Source organism: Lontra canadensis, unplaced genomic scaffold (assembly GCF_010015895.1).
Source record: "Lontra canadensis isolate GAN:19392208 unplaced genomic scaffold, GSC_riverotter_1.0 scaffold15, whole genome shotgun sequence".
Taxonomy (NCBI): domain Eukaryota; kingdom Metazoa; phylum Chordata; class Mammalia; order Carnivora; family Mustelidae; genus Lontra; species Lontra canadensis.
In genome coordinates this window covers 13,278,021-13,298,762 of record NW_022631009.1, presented here as the reverse complement: position 1 = coordinate 13,298,762, position 20,742 = coordinate 13,278,021, and the positions used below count along the sequence as shown (strand labels likewise).

Genomic DNA, 20,742 nt, shown 5'->3' with positions numbered 1-20,742 from the left:
GGCCACAGACTCTGTAGTGAAGTAGCGAGAATGTTCCCAATATAAGGATATTTAAATTCCTTGGGGATTTTTTTTGGGGGGGCTGCTACGTATGCTTTACAAAGGTCTGCTAACAAGCTTGTGTTTGAGATGCTTGTTATGTGAAAAACACTTAAAGAATATTTTTAAAAATGTGTGTGCAATATACTTTTTTTTAAAGATTTTATTTATTTATTTGACAAAGAGAGATCACAAGTAGGCAGAGAGGCAGGCAGAGAGAGGGGGGAAGCAAGGCTCCCTGCTGAGCAGAGAGCCCGATGCAGGGCTCAGTCCCAAGACCCTGAGATCATGACCCAAACCAAAGGGAGAGGCTTAACCCACTGAGCCACCCAGGTGCCCCCTAAAAGTGTGGGAGCAATATACTTCTAGACAAAAGGTAAATATGTTCTTATCCTACCCCACTGAAGTTTAAGATTAGACTATTTCTGTAGCATATATAAAAAAAAAAACAACTTTTTTTCCACTCAAAATTTGAAACTTAGTTCCCCTAAGTTGCATAAACAGTAAATAATAGACAAAAATCAACTGCTCACTTGCACATCTGTTCATATCTGGGGCTCGGTGTCCATAGTACCCGGATGGACAGGAATGCAGGCACTCTCCATACTGGCGCATGCCTTCTCTCCGAAGAAAGAAGAACAACTTCTGTTGACATCGGCTGCACCCATTGTCCTTTGAACAAGACAAACAACCCTTGCAAATGGGATTTGATACATAACTAGCTGTAAGAGAAAAACACAAAACACATGTTCAAATAGGAGTATGATCAAGATGTCAGGTCAATATAACATGATGAGAAAACAAGTGTCTCTTGTCCTATTCAAATCGCATAGAAATGCTAAATATTCCCCCACTCCACCCCGCAAAAAAGTTAATACACAACCAAACTTAGAAACAAAGAGGAAAGTCAGAGTTCGAGCTGAAACTGAATGGCTCACAGAGATGTTACACCAGATCGAGGCAGACGGCATGGCAGGGTCTTAAATCCAGACCAAGAAATATGCATATGAACACCAGACTCTTGGGTCTCTTCATGGAGACTGGAGTTGTGAGGGCTGTTGGCCCATGAAATGAGTACTAGAAGCCCCCACCCCAATTTACCAGAGATGAAGATTTCAACCACAGATTAGGAGCATAGGGTGGATGAGCAGGCAGAGAGAAATTATAATCCATGAGACACAAGAAACCCAAATTTGCAATACATCCAAGTATGAGATCCAAGTTCAAAGTATCAGTGTAGAATCAAATCATTAAATCAAGATTCTAACATAAAAACATCAATCCATGAAAACCCACAAAGAAAATAATATGAAACTACCCTAAAGAAATGTTCTACAATCTTGAGACGTGGAACTTACATGGAAAGCCACCTTCACATCAAAATGAACCAATCACAGGGACAAGCAAACCTCCATGAGGAAGAATCACCAGCCTTAGAGAGACAGATCTCACACCTAAAGAGTCAGAAATAATAGAACAATCTGAAAGAGTCTTAAAAGAGATTATCTTCAGAATACTTAAAAGAGATAAAGTAAGGACTAGAAATCACAAGGGAAGAGGGGCAGTATCACCTAATGACTGTGCAATTAGAAAGAAATGAAAATTCCAAAACTGAAAAAAAAATCTATGAACAATTGAATAGAAGAAAGGTATTTAACTAGAAAACAGGTTTAAATAACTGTAACAACAAACACAATAAAGATGAAAATGTGGAAAAGGTAAGAAGCATGTAAAAAAAATGAAAAAGTTTTAATACATGATTATTAAGTGCTACAGAGTAAAAAAAAAAATAGCATGAGTAAGACATAAGACATAATATCCAGAGATCATATCAGAAGAGATATAATAGAGATATAATAGAGATCTAATCAGAAAGAGATGAATTCTTTAGATGAAAATTTCAGACATCTGAGTAGATCAGTAAAAACAAGTCTGCATCTGAACACAGCATATTTGTACTAAAGAATGAAGACAAACCAGAGAGAAACAGATCACCTAGAAAGGAATTTTTATCTCTAGCAGACATCTCATCAGAAATAATGTCTGTCAGATGGAGGAATATTACCTGCAACCTGTTAAGGGAAAATTATCAAACTATAATTCGACAAGTAACTAAATGATAGTTAAAGAAAGAGGGCAAAATAAAGATATTTCCAGCCAAAATAAAGGCAAGGAAATTATTAATCATTCACCAAAAGAATAAACTGCATATATCAGGGAAAATAAAATGGAACTCAAAGAAGTAGAATGTAATAAGCAACAGTGATCAAATATGAGAAATATGTTGGTATGCCTATGAAAAGTTATCAGTTTTTAAGAAGAATCAATTTCCAAAATTTAAAAATAATACATATTTTATATTTAAGAGCAGTAACATGGAAGACTCAAGGAGGGAAAACAAAGGCAAAGAATTCAAAGTTTCTACATTTTGAGTGAGGAAGACCAATATAGATGAAACTTCCTTAAGTTACATGTACTTGTTAAAATTCTTGGTAACAACCACAGAAACAGTAATGTATCACTTCTAAACCCATGACAACCACAGATGTAGTAAACGTATAAAATAGGAGTAGGAGATAAACATCCAAATGTCTTTGACTAGGAGAATGGATAAATTATGGTGTATTTTAATGATAAAAGAATTAAACTACTGGCACATACATGAAAAGGAATGAAACTTACAGACATTATATTGAACAAAGGAAACCAGACACACACACACACACACACACACACACACACACACACACACACAGACTTTGTATAATTCTATTTAATTGATGTCGAGGACGTGTGAAGCTTATCTGTGGTGACCAAAATTAGAACATTAAATGCCTCTGAGGGTTTGGGACTGACTGGAAAGGGGTACGCAGGAATTTTTGGCAGGTGTATTTGTTGCCTTAACAAATTACTACAGTGTGGTGGCTTACACACCAGGATTTCATTTTCTAAGTTCTGTGGACTGAAGTCTGAAATCAAGGTGTCTGCAGAGCCAGGTGTCCTTTGATAGCCATAGGGAAGAAACCTTCTCTCTGGCCCCAAGTGTTCCTTACCTTGTGGGAGTGTATCTCCCATATGACTCCATCTTCTCTATGTATCTCTGTGTGTCCTTTCTGCCTCTCATAAAGACATGGTCTTTGCATTTAGGGCTCACCTTAATCCAGTAGGATCTCCTATCCATCCTTACCTTAATTTCATTTGCAAAGCCCTATTTTCAAACAAGGTCATACTCTGAGGCTCCAAGTGGACATGAATGGAAACAGGTGTAGGGTGTGCAGACCCCAGTTAACCCATTCTAGAAGGTGACAGAAATGTTCTAACCTTGACTAGATATTGGATATACAACATACATATTCACAAAACTTAGCAAGCCATGCGTTTCTTAAATAAGTAATCTGCATAATTCACAAGCAAATTGTATCTGAATTCAAAAAAAATGGGTAGGAAGGCCATACTCTAACTTCAGGATAATGTAATTGTTACTTGTAATTATATATCTTTCGAAGATTCCACAAATTATATTGGATGCTCACCCATATGATATGCTTTACTCTTATGGCTTGTGTTTCATTTGAAATAACAGAAATATCCATTGGAAGTACAAGGTGGGATAATACTAAGTAAATGTTGAAACAGGTTCTGAAAATGGATATATGAGCCTTATGGAGTTTACTACATCTAATGATAAAAAGAGTAATTTCAAGAAAATACTGTTTCCAGCCCTGGCATAAAATTAATGATACAATCTGACATCCCAATATAATTTCTAAAGTATGAAAACTCATTTAACTTTTAGTTATATTTATGACCTTGCTTGGTATACTGATAACAAGATATGTATTAAGTCACACGGACTTCATTTTATTAAGCTAACCCACAGAAGAAAGAAATTAGAGAATAGAAAACTCAACAATTTATTGAAACACTTAGCTTTGAGGCCACATCCTATTTGCCCTCCATAGAATTTTTCTGCATATAAAATCAGTATCAAGCCCTAAGTATTCAGACTAGCAGCTACACAACAAAGAACACTGTATACCACAACTTTCCTTACAATGATTCAACCACCGATATATTTACAGCTACTGTAGCACATCTATATAGGTTTTAGTCCCACAAGATGCTCTCCCCGCTTCTTCTGGGCTTCCACCCACAACCCCGCTTGGATCTTACACCTTTTCTTGTAGGGAGATCCCAAAACAGGAGTTTGGCTCCTTTTCAAAAGTTAAAACAAAGAACCGCCAAGGCACTCAGACCCAGGAATTAGAGCCAAGACTGCTCTTTGATCTGGTCTTTAAGATCCACCTCTTGGTGGCACCTGGGTGGTTCAGTGGCTTAAAGCCTCTGCTTTCAGCTCAGGACATGATCCCAGGGTCCTGAGTTCAAGCCCTGCATTGGGCTCTGTGCTCAGCAGGGAGCCTGTTTCCTCCTCCTCCTCTCTCTCTCTGCTTGCCTTTCTGCCTCCTTGTGATCTCTGTCTGTCAAATAAATAAATAAAAACATATTTTAAAAATATTAAAAAAAAAAAAAAGATCCACTTCTTCCTGGCTATCCCAGGACTCTGTTCTATCAAAAGTTCAATGGTTTTTACCTGCCTGCTGAATCCACTTCATGGACATTCTCCTGCTTGCAAACCTATTGACGCTTCCCAAAACAGTTCCTTATTTACTACCATATTTTCTAAAATCTGAAACTGTGAAGGAAAAAAAGAATCAATACAGATGAAAAATTACTTCCTCAGATAGGATTCCTAATAAAATTTTGGGAGACCACTTTCTAAATACATATACATACATATATACATAAGATAATTGGTATTTTTCACAACTGGCCATACTTTGCATGTATCATAACTTGCCCAATTTCTGTCAAGTGGTGAGCTTTAGTGTCAGTTCTATCTTCTGCCTCTATTTACTCCAACCACCCATTCTATTATCTTCAACACTACTTTTTCTGAAGACCACAACCAGTTTTCTAATCCTTAATTCAAACCTTCATTCTTGGTTTCTGGTCCTCACAACTCCTGTACCTGGGGTCATTTCAGAATGTTTTATTCCTCCTCTGGCTTCCATGATAATGTCTCCTCCTATACTGTTAGTTCCAACTCTCACTTTTCTGCTTTCCACTAAATCCTCTCATAACTCGGGCCCTTATTTCTTCTAAGGCGGTTATGATGCCCCCAATCCCTTATCCACCTCTCTCTTTTTCACTCCACACTCTGGTGTTGGGTTGATTTTACAGAGATTATGCTCATTGTAGGACTTCGGTTACACTTTATTCTGACACGATAACATTGATTTATAAAGCATTTTCATTATCGATGAAAATAAGCCTATACTATTTATAATTGCCCCAGCTGCCTTCTAAAGAGGTTCTATGCTGACATTATTTTTGGTGCCCTGAGCAGGGTGTAAGGAATAGGTAAGCTTCAAAAACTGGGGTACAGCTCAACTTCTCTGTGTAAAAAAGAGGTAAAAATTGGAAAGAGGGTGGGTAGGGTGCAAAGACTTGGGTGAGAGGAAAAGAGCTGGAGTCCTTGGAAGCTGTGTGATGGACAAAATGGCTTTGGCATGGAGGAGCAGTGGCTAGGGAAAACTCGTTTTAATATTTTCAGGGTTGTCTAAGAGCATAACCCATCTTAAGCACAAAGACCCTCTGGTATAATACTTGGGAAGCAACTGATGTCTCTCATGAAAGAGCAAGTCTTAAAGAGGAGCAACCAGGGGCAAAGGTGAGGGCAGAGGTTGTTGGCTGGGGCTGCATCCGTGGGAGCCCCCTAGGGCAGCACTCTCTGCAGCAGGTCCATGAGGGGTCGGCTGGCTGCCTTCTGCTCTTCAATTTAACTATAGATTTGAAGAATTCTATCGAGGTTATCCAAATCCCAAATTAGCTTCATCAGTAAAAACAGAATCTGGAAGAGTTACATACATAGCAGAATGGTTTTAAAAGGCGGTCTGTCATCATAAGCAAAAGCTGATGCTATATTTTAGTTCCAAAGTTCAACCAAGAGTTCTTTATCACCATAAATCACACCCTGTGGTCACAGGTATGGAGAAAAGAGAATTACAGAACTAAGAGGATCAACATAAGTTAAAGACTTTTAGTTTTGTTTTGATGTATCAGAAGCTAACTTTCATCTTGACCAGGAAGATTACAGAGTCAACAAATTATGCTCCACATTTTTTTTAAAGGTTTTCTTAAAATCATTAAAAGCTAGGTCTTATTTACATGAAACTTGACTGGCTTAGTGGAAATGAATCAGGGAATACTTATCTTAGTCCACATCAGATTTCTTTATAACCCTACAAATGAGGAATTCTCTTAAAGCAAAAATGATGTGAGTCACATCCAAACTAAGAGCTCTTCCCATCCCCCAAACTTCTCTAGCCATTAATAATTCTTGTCAACACTGAAGGACAAGAGCACATGTAATTTTTTTGCAATGTGAAGCTTCATGTCCCAAATCTCAAGTAGACTTTTAATTAATCACTGTCCAGTATCAACTATCCTAGTGCTAAGTTGTAAATCAATAACTTGAGTCAACATGAACTTCTTCATCCATTATATGATGACTATACCAAGCTCAGTATCTAAAGCCAGGCAAAAATGGACTTTTAAACATGACTATAGTAATTTATTTGGTTAGGATCTTAATAAGTTAAATGGCTCTGCCTATTGCTATGAGATTTAATTCAAGTGTGCAGGTGAATAAACAGATCTTAATTCCCAGCTTTGATGACCATGTTTATTTGCTCTCTCTGTAAGCTTCAACTTTTCCAACTCTAAAGCCTACTGAGATCCAGAGCCTCATCATTCCAACCAAAACACTTTTTCTAAATCTAGACCCACCCAAAACTCTAAAGATTAAATATATCACATAAAACATTAAAAATCTTCAAAAAGGTGTTGGCAGTAGTATCAACACAAATCTACACATACCTCCTTGACACAGAAAGGAACAAGTGGATATAGAGAACAAGAAAAATTATCAGGCAGAACCCAAGTAAGAATACCTACATTACTAACAAGTATATAGATTACAAACAGTGTAAATATTATTTCTTAATTCTAATTATTTGTGTTCCTCTTAAATTGCAAGGTTTTTTATGAATCCTGGTATTTTAAGTTTGATCTTTTGTTAAATTAAATCCAGTTATTCACATTTTATCCCATAGTGCCTTTTATGTAGGTGTTGAATGCCCATCTGTTTCTAATATTCTCCTAACACTTTTAAAAAGTGTTCCCCTGTTTCGGGATTTAGCCCTTGCCAAGCAAGAAGAAATCTAAATTCCTTCTTGGTGAAGGCATCCATTCCTGACAAAAGGTACAAATTTTGAATTTTAAAATAATGGGGCTAAACAATGGACTGTTGGCTCCCTAGTCTCACTCCGTATTTGCTGGTTAAGAGTTCAAAAGATTTCTAAAGATAAACAATTACTATCAACTTCATTGATCAAACTTATGGCACCAATAACGAGAAACCTGCCTGTTGTATTGTATACACATCTAGCTGGGCATAGATCCTTCCACTGGAGGCTTGGCAGCATTAGGAGAAAAATCCTTTAATCATGGGTACTATACCAAGCTCAAACCCAACTAAGCACTCAAGGTCATGAATTTAGGAGTTACAGAAGATTTCACCAAGATGAAAAAGGACTATCTCAGGGTACTTAGTTGTTTTTTTTTTTTTCCATAGATTGACAGATTTAATATTGTTAAAATGTCCATACTACCCAAAGCAATCTATTAACTCAGGGTACTTAGTTTTATGGTAAGTTGTGAATATTCATAGAAAATAACATCATGGAACATGTACTCTGATCTTTGATGTAAAGATAAGTAATTTAAACCCTAGATGATTATAGTTCTCATGCCTTAGAAAGAAAACAGATGTTAAAATTAACAATGTGAATAAAGCTTAGACAGAGATAAATTTCTAAAATGTCCACTTAACATGAATTTATTCTAGAAAAGAATTTGAGAATAAAAGGCAAACTTCTACCCAAAATCCCAAAATTCTATAATTTCTAGAATTAAACCATATTTCTCAGAATATCTGTGTCTCTTATGACTTCAATAGATAACAACATTTTTAAGTAAAAGGCTTAAAAAATGAACTTCCTGAACTACTAGCTTTGGGAAATCCATATTAACGGGCTACCTAAAAGTTTGATAATTATTTGATAATTAATAATTCCATTTTACCCACCTAAAATAGGATAATTAAGAATGAAAGACTTACTAGGATTTTATCTCTACCAGTAATTCTTGGGAAAATAATATTTCTAAAAATTTATAAGGCCACACCCAAATATGAAAATCATCTTTAGAGACGAGTATTTTAATGATGTTAGGATTAAAGGTCTTTAATGAGATGATCTTGTTTCTCTTACAAAAGTATGTATCTCACTGTACCAGAACTCAAGGCTACCAGGAGACTTTAAAATATGGAGGGAGAGAGCTAAATGGAGTCACAGATTTATATTAACACATAAAGTGCTAATAACTTGGAAAAAAAATGAAGAAAATGACCACAGTTATAATCTCATTACTCGCCAGTGCCACTGCAGCCACAATCCTCATAAATTGGGACCTCAGAAGTATATTTACTACCACAGTTAACTGTGGCCATAGTGTGGTTCACTGGGCAGGAATTTCCCCCCCCACACCCCAATGGAGCAGGGAAGGAGAAAGCCCCTATGAGGTGTGTGTGTCATGCATGCTTTAAGTGGGACAACTAAGATGTCACAGGGAAGCCCAGAACAGTCAGTAAATGTGGGTCAAGGAAAGATGATGAACCAAGACACAGTTGCAAAATACATGTGGAGCCTTACATGGGTGTATTTGAGAGCACAACAAACCTATCTGGAACTTCACAAGCCACAGACATCACTAGCAGTTAAAACAGTCTGCCCAAAGCAGAGGAGTGAGCTACTCAGGTAGAACAGAAAAATTCCAAAAGAATTAAATAGAATTTAAAAGTTCTCCAAAAACATGTTTCCAAAATGGTCATGAATACCCTAAGTAAAAAGACAAGCCATACATATGGGGGGGGCAGCTATGTATATATAGATCTGGATTAAAAAAAAAAATCATAAGCCCTCGGTTTAGCATATGCAATTCCCCAAATGAAATATTTCCCATAATTGAAGCCAAGCCTATAAGAATTATTCCTTTTCAGGGAACCTGGGTGGCTCAGATGGTTGGCCATCACCTTCAGCTCAGGTCATGATCTCCAGGTCCTGGGATTAAGCCCAACATGGAGCTCCCAGCTGGCTCACTGGGAAGCCTGCTTCTCCCTTTCCCTCTTCCTCGCCCCCTGCTTGTGTGCTCTCTCTCTCTCAAATGAATAAAATCATTAAAAAAAAAAAACTATTCCTTTTCACCCCCTAAAACTCTGACGCAAAAATCATAATGTATATCCCTATACTAGATGTTAATTCTGACAGATAATGGGGGTGGTGTACAATTAAGGCCCAGAAGATACTCATCACAAAACTCAGCTACCACAGTGGACAGATACCACCCACCAGAATCACAAGCTCTTCAGCTTCTACTACTGCTAACGCCAAGAACTTAAATGAGTTGATGAAATCAGAGAAAAATGGAAGATGGTTTGAGATTGCTCATTTTTTCAAAGATACATGATGTTTTTGAAACAAGGGAAGAGTCATCTGTTGTATAAAATAAGCCACCTGCTTGAATCTGTGAGAGGAAAAAAAAAAAAACCCATACTGTATAAAATGATTCTCAGGCTAAAAGAAAAGCAAGCTTGAAGTTAGAATGTGTGCAATCCTATAAGCTAGAAACTGCTGTGTAGCACACATTACTCGTGCCAAGTGTTGGCTTGGGCTTTCACGACATACTTAAGCAACTCCATGGAAATGCTGACAGCCTGTTGGTGCTAATGGTAACTCCAACAAGAGATCTAACTATATACATTTATGAAGATTGTGAAACCACCACTCTTACAGGGTTCCATGTTTACATAAGAAGATAATCCAATCATTTAAATAGAGAAAAACAAACTGCTCACAAACAGAGCCAGACTTTTATTCCATAAAGTACTTAAGTATATCTTATACTAACACTATTTCAAAATAGTTTTGCATACTTCGTAAGTACTGTAAGTGCCATAGTATCTGACCTAATTGCCTGTAGAAAAATCTCCCCCACTCTGGCTATACATAAATTAAATTGTTTTTAAAAAGGGGAGGAGGGGTAAGATGAAGTCTATTCAATATACGTTCCCATTCTCATCGTATATGAGTAATCCCTCATATACTTTTCTGCATCCTAGAATAGAAACTAGTTTGGTAACTTCTGCTTATTCCACTTTTAATTTAAAGCAATAATTGGAAAGCAAACTGGATGGCTCATTTGGTGTCATAAACACAGCCCTCAAGAAGAATCTGTGTCATAACTAGCCAGATTAAAGACTCCATGTGTTTTAGATGTGGAAACTTCCATGGGTCATACCACTGTGTTTTAAATTTGAGAATGAACACTCTATTAGCTACACTGTCCTGGAGAAAGGTTTCTTCAAACAAAGATGATAAAATTTTTTTAAGTTGCATTAATGAAAAACACACTAGCAAACCCTTAGGGTTGACAAACATTATGCAATAATTATTCAAGACTTCACTGTGATGCTAAAAAAAAAAAAAAAAAAAAAAAACAGTGAAAGCTTTATTATATTCAATGTAGGTCAATCTTGGTAAAATCACATTCATGAACAAAAATCTGAATGATTCACTACTTAATCTCCAGACCTAAACAAGATATGGTCCTGAATTGTTAAATTGTCTGCATTTAAGATTTATAAACACTCTATTTTAAAATACTTTGTCAACATGTATCACAGCAATCCTTACCTTAGACCCAGTTTGAAATCTATCTGGTTCACCAGTCTTTCATTCTAAGAAAGTTCTGTCTATTCAGAACAAGAAGCAAGCAATGAAAAAGAGGAAAGTCAAAATGGGGGGGGGGGAGAGAACACGGTATATGATAAATTGTAGGCTACATGCTTTCATACTCTTTGAAAGTCATGCTTATTACTCATAATTTCTGTTTATCAAAGCGAATAAACAGATCAGGGAGTTTAAGAAACCTTTCCAAGGTCATAGTTTGTTAGTGACAAATCTGAATCCAGCTCTCTCAAAAGCCATGCTTTTTTTTTTTTCCCCCCATTAAGAGATACATGTACAGCACCTAGGAGAAAAAAATGCATGAAAGCATGATTGAAACAGAGTTCTTTCAAATTAGACTATACCCTTGTAATTGCTCATTGTGCCTTTGCTCTGTTTTTAGCTCCAGCAAAATAACCAAAGTTTCTTTTGATGATTAGTCACTAAGAGCACTATACTTTCCTAACATAGGAGTCTTTCCTAACATATCTGAGAACATATTAAATCTCATAAACCAACAAAATTAAGATATCATCTACAGAAACGTTTCAGAGGAACACTGTTGATACAATGAAAAGGATAATAGGGAAACTGATTTACAGGTTTCTTCTGGCAGAGGTTAGAGGATCTTCAGAATTACAAATGGAAAGTATTTGTTTGGGCATACAGAAAAAGGCCAGCACTTTTTCAATAGGGATCTCTACTTGACAAGTTCAAAGGAAAAAAAAAAAAAAAAAAACCTACCCAAACCATACAATTTCCTGCAAATGGGCCACTCCCCTCAATGACTTTGAAGACAGATGCCCTCCTGGCCAGGGGGCCTTTGAAGTAACAAAGCAGGCATACCTGTGTAATTAGAAAGGCTGGGGATGCCACTCAAATGATCAAAACTAGACTTTAAAGATGTGCTGAAGTGGAGAGATATGGACTAACATTCTGACACAGAAAAGAAACTTCTGTTCTAGATGGATCTGGAGAGCATGTGCCACTGCTCTCTGACCACAGTCCTCTAAAACTCCAGGCCTTGAAATTCAAAAGCAAATTGTCTATTAATGGAAAACTGTAAAGAATATTTGGTCACTCTCAAGGTGGCAAAACTATATGTGTATGTGTTTACAGACATAGACATACGTATAGCCCCAGACATGAATAAATACACACATATATACATATATATATACGTGTGTGTGTGTGTGTGTGTGTGTGTGTGTGTATGTGTATATTCATGTCTGGGGCTATACGTATATCTATATATCTATACACACACACACACACACACAGATATGCATATACATTTTCTGAACCATTTGAGTACAAGTAGCAGATATTATACTCTTTTATCTCTACATTTTCTCAGCATTCAGTATGTATTTCCAAAAGCAAAGACATTGTCTTGTATCAGCCATATCAATACTATTTTCTAATCCAGAGTCTATACTCAATTATTCCATAATGTCCTTTATATCTATTTTTCCCCTAGAATAGAATCCCATCCAAGTTTATGCAACACATTAGGTTTTCATCTCTTTAGCCTCCTTTAATCTGGAACAGTTCCTCTTTCATGAGCTTGCGTTTTGGAAAATAATAGGTTAGTTATTATAGAATGTTTATTTGGGTTTGTCTGATACTCCCTCATGATTGGCCACACAGTCTTGGGATAATGTATGAAGTGGTGTTATGTCCTTTCTTGTGCATGCCAAATGGTACCTGATGAATTTGGATGTATTACTCACAACATTAACTTTGATGCCTTAAGATGGTGTCTCCCATGTTTCTACACTGCAAAGTTACTATTTTCCCCTCTATATTAATTTTTGGAAAAAATACAATAACTTGGATAAATATCCTGTTTTTTTCATCACAAATCGACATACTAGTTATGGTTATCAATTTTTTTAAAAAATATTTTATTTATTTGACAGAGATCACAAGTAGAGAGGCAGGTGGGGCGGGGGAGAGGGCGGGAGAGAGAAGCAGCCTCCCTACCAAGCAGAGAGCCTGATGCAGGGCTCAATCCCAGGACCCCAAGATCACGACCTGAGCCGAAGGCAGAGGCCCAACCCACTGAGCCATCCAGGTGCCCCCCAGTGTTTTATTCTTGCCTAAATCAACTCTCATTCTGATGGCTCTCAAAGGTGATTTTCTAATTCTGTCATTCCTTCTCCACTGATTAGGGTGTATTCAATTGTCAGGAGGAGCTTGCCCTTCTCCTGCAATTGTTCCCTGCTTGTTTGTATCAGTAGGGAATCATGGATTTTACTCAGTGGACTATCATTTGTTAACTATACTTAATGCTCATCTTATTCTAGATTTGTTCAATATGAGCTCTTCAAGAAGGTGCTGTGGTTTTTAAATTGAATTTTATTTGCATGGCACCAAGTATTTGTGGGTAGAGGGGAAGATTAGTTTATTCTGGAAGAGCTAAAAAACAGGTGATAATAGGAGCTGGGTGTTAAAGAGAAAGCAGAAGTTTGCACACCGGAGGAGGAGATCCCAAAAAGAAGAAATCGAGTATGTGCCAGATGTATGCACAGGGTTGGGGAATGCAAGGAAAAAACTGTTTAATAGGTTTGATAAATCTTGGCTTATTTTATTCACAATTTATCTTTCAGCCAACAGCAAAAATAACAAAAGGAGCCACTCAGGACTTAACTTGGACTCAAGGAAAATTGTGTGGAGAACACAGGAAGTATGATGTTACCATGGAGTTTATAACAGCAGAATACAGAAACTGTGACTCTAGAAATATAATTGAAGACTTTAAGAAGGTTGTTTTTGTTTTTTGTTTGTTTGTTTTTGTTTTTTAAGTTTGAAAGGTTTGAAATCTAAGCTAACAAGCTTAGAAAGTTTGAAATCTAAGCTAACAAGCTTAGATTTGCAGCCAATTTTTCTAAATTAGAATAGGTGTTAAGAAGGTATTTTTCAAAAAGAGAAATCTACTGGGACATCTGGGTGGCTTAGTTGGTTAAGCATCTGACTCAATTTCAGCTCAGGTCTTGATCTTATGGTGGTGAGTTTGAGCCCCACATTGGGTTCCACAGTGGGCATGGAGCCTACTTAAAAAAAAAATCTATTATATAAAAATCTATATAAATCTATATTAAAAAAAATCTATTATATAACTCCAAAGGGGGGAAAAATTACTAACGTTCTATAAATTCAATATGGTTTTATGGCAAGCTCTCTGGTAATTTCAAACATTTTAAGCAACATGTACAAAAGGATACATGGATACATTAGGGAAAAAATAATCAAAAAAAGAAATGTAAAGGCAGCAAAAGTTGGGTTTGTGAAAATTTTTTAAAGCAAAATTAATAAAAAGGAAAAGTTAACCTAACTATTAAGATATGGGTAATATTACATGAAAGAGAGATAAATTTTTATTTTCTGCTTTCATTTTTGCAATAGTTAAAGCCCTTCAAAGTGAAGGAAAATCAGGTATGGCTTAAATATTGACATATAAGACAGGCAGGAAGAGGTTAATGAATTATTATATTCTTAAATGTTGAGAAAGTGGGGATGCCTGCATGGCTCAGTGGGTTAAGCCTCTGCCTTCAGCTCAGGTCATGATCTCAGGGTCCTGGGATCAAGCCCCACATGGGGATCTCTGCTCAGCAGGGAGCCTGCTTCCCCCTCTCTCTCTGCCAGCCTCTCTGCCCTACTTGTGATCTCTCTCTGTGTCAAATAAATAAATAAATAAATAAAATCTTTAAAAAAAAGTATTGAGAAACTGGTTCCTGAATATTGTTGTTTTACTTTTTTGTTTTTTAAACAGAGAGACAGAAAGCATGCAGGCAGGGAGAGGGACAGAGTAAGAGGGAGAGAGAAAATCATAAGCAGGCTTCATGCCCAGGGCGAAGACCAACACAGGGCTCAATCTCATGACCCAGAGCATGACCTGAGCCAAAATTCAACCAACTGAGCTACCCAGGTACCCCCTGAAATAGGAATTAAAAGAAGAGAGATGGATAAATGTTAGATTTTCAGTAAATTAGAAAACTGAACTTTAAAATCTTCAAATTCTAGAATAGTCTTTAGGACAAAAAGGTTGTGAACACTTACAATTTAAAACAATTATTATAAACATCAATGCTGGTATTTATAAGTCACTAAAAGTAAGTCCTATCAAAACTAACCTCATTTAAAAAAAAAAACACATTATTTTCCCTTTCTTTCCTAATTATATCATTACCTCTATACATACAAAGATCTATGGATAGAGGAAAAAGTATGGAAATGCACACATACATATTTTTGATAAATTATTTGAAAGTAAGTTGCAAGCATAACAATACTTCACATGAAATTTAGCATATACCTTCTGAGAATAAGAACATTCTCTTATGTAATCACAATAATACAATAGGTCCATTGTAGGACCTCAGAAATTTAACATGGGTAAAGTAATATTACTAGTATGCTGTCTATATTCGTATTTCTTCAGCTATTCCAAAACTGTTCTGTTTTCCCCCCTCTATCTAGAAACTAATCAAAGAGGTGGCTCAGTCAAAGGCTGAGACTTTGGCTCAGGTCATGTTCTCAGGGTCCTGGAATTGAGCCCCCATAGTAGACAGTCTGCTTCTCCTTCTCCCTCTGTGATCTCTCTCACTTTTGTGCTCTCTCAAAGTCTTGAAAGGAAAATAAATAAATAAAGAAAGAAAGAAAGAAAGAGAGGGAGAAACCAAAGACCATGAACTTGGTTTCTTTCCTTAGTCCTTTCAATTAGGAATACTTCATCCACTAGTCTTCATCTTTCTAGACATTGAGATCTTTTAGAGTCTAGCCCAGTTGTCTCATACAATATCTTACAATCTTGCATTTGAATGACTGTGCCACATAATTAGATTTACCATTTTGCCATCATTAATATAATAATTTAATTCAGGCAAAGATCTTTACCATCCTAACACCATTATGTGAAAGTTTATTGGGAAAAATTTTGCCCAGAAGTTTACTTAATTCCAAAGGGGGAAGTATGCTTTTATTTTATAAGCAGACCAGAGCACACCTAGTTAAAACTTGCCACATTCAGGCCAGGGACCAAACACTGCCCACAACAGACAAAGAAAGCTGCTACAGACATATGGCCTGAGGAATAAAGTGGCCAGGACAAAACATCAGAGTGCATGCAGCACACACTGGAGACGCTCCCTGAAGTGCTGGGCTCTGGGAACAGGACCTCTTCTTTGTAAGTTCATTATTCTCAACAATAAGAGATGCAGCTGACTTTCCTAACACAGAGAAATAGGCATAGAGACTCAGACAAAATAAGATAGAAGAATTTGTACCAAGTGAAAGAACAGGACAAGGCCACAGCCAAAGATATAAGTGAAACAGATATAAATAACATACCTGATAGAGAAATTAAAGTGATGATCATAAAGATACTCACTGCACTGGAGAAAAGGATGGAGGACATCAGTGAGACTCTTAACAGATAAGGAATAATACAGCACAGATAAAGGTTCAATAACTAAAATGAGAAACACACTTGATGGAATAAACAGCAGGCTGACAAAGAGTAGGAACAAATTGACCTAGAAAACAGAGTAATGGAGAGTAATCAAGCTGAACAAGAAAGAGAAAAAAGAATTAGACAAAACAAAAAGAGACTTAAAGGATCTCAGTGATTCCATCAAGCATAATAACATTCACATTACAGGAGTCCAAGAAGGAGAGAGAGAAAAGGGGGCAGAAAATTTATTTGAAGAAATAATAGTTGAAAACTTCCCTAATTTGGAAGAAGGAAACACATATCCAAATGCACGAAGCACAGAGAATCTCCAGAAAAATCAACCAAAGCAGATACACAGCAAGATAAAATTAAAATGGCAAAATAGAGTGATAAAGAAGAAATATTAATAGCAGCCAAATAACAGTTACATATGTGGGAAACCCCATAACGCTATCACATAATTTTTCAGCAGAAACTTTCCAAGCCAGAAGGGAGTAGCGTGATACATACAAAGTGCTGAATGGGAAATAGGTGCAGCCGAGAATACTCTATCCAGTAAAGCTATCATTCAGAATAGAAGGAGAGATAAGGAGTTCCTCAGACAAACAAAAGCTAAAGGAGTTCATGACCTCTAAACAAACCCTACATGAAAAGTTAAAGGGGACTCTTAGAATGGAAAGGGAAAGACAATAAGAGAAAGAAAAGAAGAAAGCACAAAAGCCAGTAAAAATAAGTATATCTCTAAAACTCAGTCAAGAGATTCACAAAATTAAAGGATGTAAAGTATGACACCATATACCTAAAATGTGGAGGGGAGAGGAGTAAAAAATGGGTTCAAACTTAAGCTTAAGGATAAGAGAAAAGCTACGAAAAAAAAAAAACACAAAACAAGTAACAAAATGGCAATACACATATACCTATTAATAACTATTTTTTAAAGATTTTAAAGATTTTTTTAAAGATTTTATTCATTTGACAGAGAGAGAGAGATCACAAGTAGGCAGGGAGGCAGGCAGAGAGAGAGGGGGAAGCAGGCCTTCCTCGGAGCAGAGAGCCTGATGCAGGGGATCATGACCCGAGCCGAAGGCAGAGGCTTTAACCCACTGAGCTACCCAGATGCCCCTAATAACTACTTTTAATGTAAATGAACTAAATGCTCCATTCAAAAGAGAAATGGTGACAGAATGGATTAAAAAGCCAAGACCCATCTATATGTTGCCTACAAGAAACACTGTTGAGACCTAAAGACACTTGTAGATTGAAAGTGAGGGGATGGAGAAACATCTATTAGGCAAATGGAAGTGTAAAGAAAGCCAGGGTAGTGATACTTAGTAGCAGACTAAGTAGATTTTTTTTTTTTTTTGGAGGGGGGCAGGGGCAGAAGGAGAGGGAGAGAGAAAATTTTAAGCAGGCACCACACTGGGCTTGATCATGACCCGAACTGAAATCGGGAATCTGATGCTTAACTAAAGGAGCCACCCAGGCACCCCAACAAAGTAGACTTTAAAACAAGAGACTATAACAAGAAACAAAGAAGGACGCTATAAAATAATAATGGGGACAATCCAACAAGCTATAAAAATTACAAATATTTATGGACCCAACATGAGAGCACCCAAATACACACAACAGGTAATAACATAAAGTACCTAATTGGTAATACAATAATAGTAGTGGACTTGAACACCCCACTTATACCAAAAGATCATCGAAACAGAAAAACAAGCAAACAATAGCTTTCACACACAGAACCAGATGGATTCAACAGATATATTCAGAACATTCCATCCTAAGACAGCAGAATACACATTATTTTCAAGTGCACATGAACATGCTCCAGAATAGATCACATATTAGGCCACAAAACATGCCTTGACAAATTCAAAAAGATCTAAGTCATACCGTGCATCTTTTCTGAACACAACATCATGAAACTACAAGTCAACCACAGGAAAAAATTCTGGAAAGACCACAGATATGTGGAGGTTAAATAACATGTTACTAAACAACAAATGGGTCAACCAGGAAATAAAATCAGAAAATACATGGAAACAAATAAAAATAAAAAAACAATGATTCAAAACCTCTGGGATGCAGTAACAACTGTTCTAAGAGGGAACTTTATAGCAATACAGGCCTACTTCAAGAAGCAAGAAAAATCTCAAGCAACCTAACCTTACTCCCAAAAGAGCTAGAAAAAGAAAAAACAAAATGTAAAACCTGCAGAAGGAAAGAAATAAAGATTAGAGCAGAACTGATATAGAAACTAGAAAAATAGAATATGTCATTGAAACAAGGAACTAGTTAAAACAAAACAAAACAAAAAACAAAATTGATAAACCTCTAGCCAGATTTTTCAAAAAAGAGAGAGAGAGAGAGAGAGAAAGGACTCAAAATTACAAATGAGAAAGGAGAAATAAGGACCACACAGAACTACAAACAATTATAAGAGAATATTAAGAACTGTATACCAACTGGGGCGCCTGAGTGGCTCAGTGGGTTGGGCTGCTGCCTTCGGCTCAGGTCATGATCTCAGGGTCCTGGGATCGAGTCCCGCATCGGGCTCTCTGCTCATCAGGGAGCCTGCTTCCCTCCCTCTCTCTCTCTGCCTGCCTACAGTGATCTCTCTCTGTCAAATAAATATTTAAAAAAAAAAAAAAAGAACTGTATACCAACAAATTGGACAACCCAGAACAGATGAGTAAATTCCTAGATGCATTCAACCTACCAAAACTGAGAGGAAGAAACAGAAAATATGAACAGACCAATTACCATCAAATAAACTCCCAAAAAAGAAAAGTCCAGGCCCAGATGGCACCACAGGTGAATTCTACCAAACATTTGAAGGAGTTAATACCTATTCTATTTGAACTATTCCAAAACCTAGGACAGAAACTTCCAAATTCATCGTATGAGATCAGCATTACCCTGAAAACAAAACCAAATAAAGACTACAAAAAAGGAGAACTAAAGACCAGTATCTCTGATGAATGTAGATGCAAAAATCCTCAACAAAATATTAGCAGATTAAATCCAATAATACCTGAAAAAAAATCATTCACCATGATGAAGTGGGTGGGATTTATTCCCAGGTTGCAAGGATGGTTCTATATTTGCAAGTCAGTCAGTGTGATACACCACATTAATAAAAGAAAGGATAAGAACAATATGATCATTTCAATAGATGCAGAAAAAGCATTTGACAAAGCACAGCATCCACTCATGATAAAAACACTCAACAGAGTAGATTAGAGGGAACATAGCAAAGCCCATATATGAAAAACCCACAGCTAACATCAGACTCAATGGGGAAAAACCAAGAGCTTTTCTCCCAAGGTCAGGAATAAGACAAGGATATTCACTCTCACCATTGTTATTTAACATACTATTGAAAGTCCCAGCCTCACCAAACAAAAAGAAATAAAAAGCACCCAAATTGACTAGGAAGAAGTCTAACTTTCACTATTTGCAGATGACATGATAATATATATAGAAAACCCAAGGGGCGCCTGGGTGGCTCAGTGAGTTCAGCCTCTGCCTTCAGCTCAGGTCTATGATCCCAGAGTCCTGGGATCAAGCCCTGCATTGGGCTCTCTGCTCAGCAAGAGGCCTGCTTCCCTCTATCCCTCTGCCTGCTTCTCTGCCTATTTGTGATCTCTATCTGTCAAATAAATAAAATCTTAAAAAAAAAAAAAGAAAACCAAACCAAACCCAAAAGACCACCCAAAATATTGCTAAAACTGATAAAGTCAGTGAAGTCACAGGATACAAAATCAACATACAGAAATCTGTTGCAATTCTATACACCAATAATGAAGCAACAGAAAGAGAAATTAAGAAAACAATCCTATTTACAAATTTTGTGTCTTTTTCTAAGATTTTTTCTGTGTGTACATAGAAAGTAGGGTGGTTTTTTTTTATTTAACTTTACTTTAAATTCTAGTATAGTTAACATACAGTGTTATATTTGTTTCAGAAGTGCAAGATAGTGATTCAACAATACTATACATCACCCTTTCTCCACCTCCTCACCAACACCTGTTGTTTCTTGTGTTGAGTTTAGCCATTCTGACAGGTGGTATTGGTCTTTCTCTGACTGACTTACTTAGCTTAACATAATACTCTCTAGCTCCAACCATGTCATTGCAAATGGCTAGATTCCATTCTTTTTTATGGCTGAGTAATATTCAATTACATGTATATATGTGTGTGTGTGTAATTTCCTTCACTATGCAGAAGCTTTATTTTGATATAATCAATAGTTTCATTTTGCCTTTCCCCCCCTTGCCTGAGAGGACATATCTAGAAAAATGTTGCTGTAGCTGATATCAAATAAGTTAC

General features: G+C 36.7%; 1 protein-coding gene across 1 annotated transcript in view; it reads right to left on the bottom strand.

The window, feature by feature from the left end:
* The window catches only part of RSPO2 (R-spondin 2), a 152,002-nt gene that overhangs the window by 71,208 nt on the left and 60,052 nt on the right, over positions 1-20,742 (bottom strand). Inside the window, exon 2 of the mRNA XM_032858471.1 lies at positions 573-761. Coding sequence (XP_032714362.1) covers positions 573-761 — 189 coding nt within the window. The remainder of the gene's footprint in view (positions 1-572; positions 762-20,742) is intronic.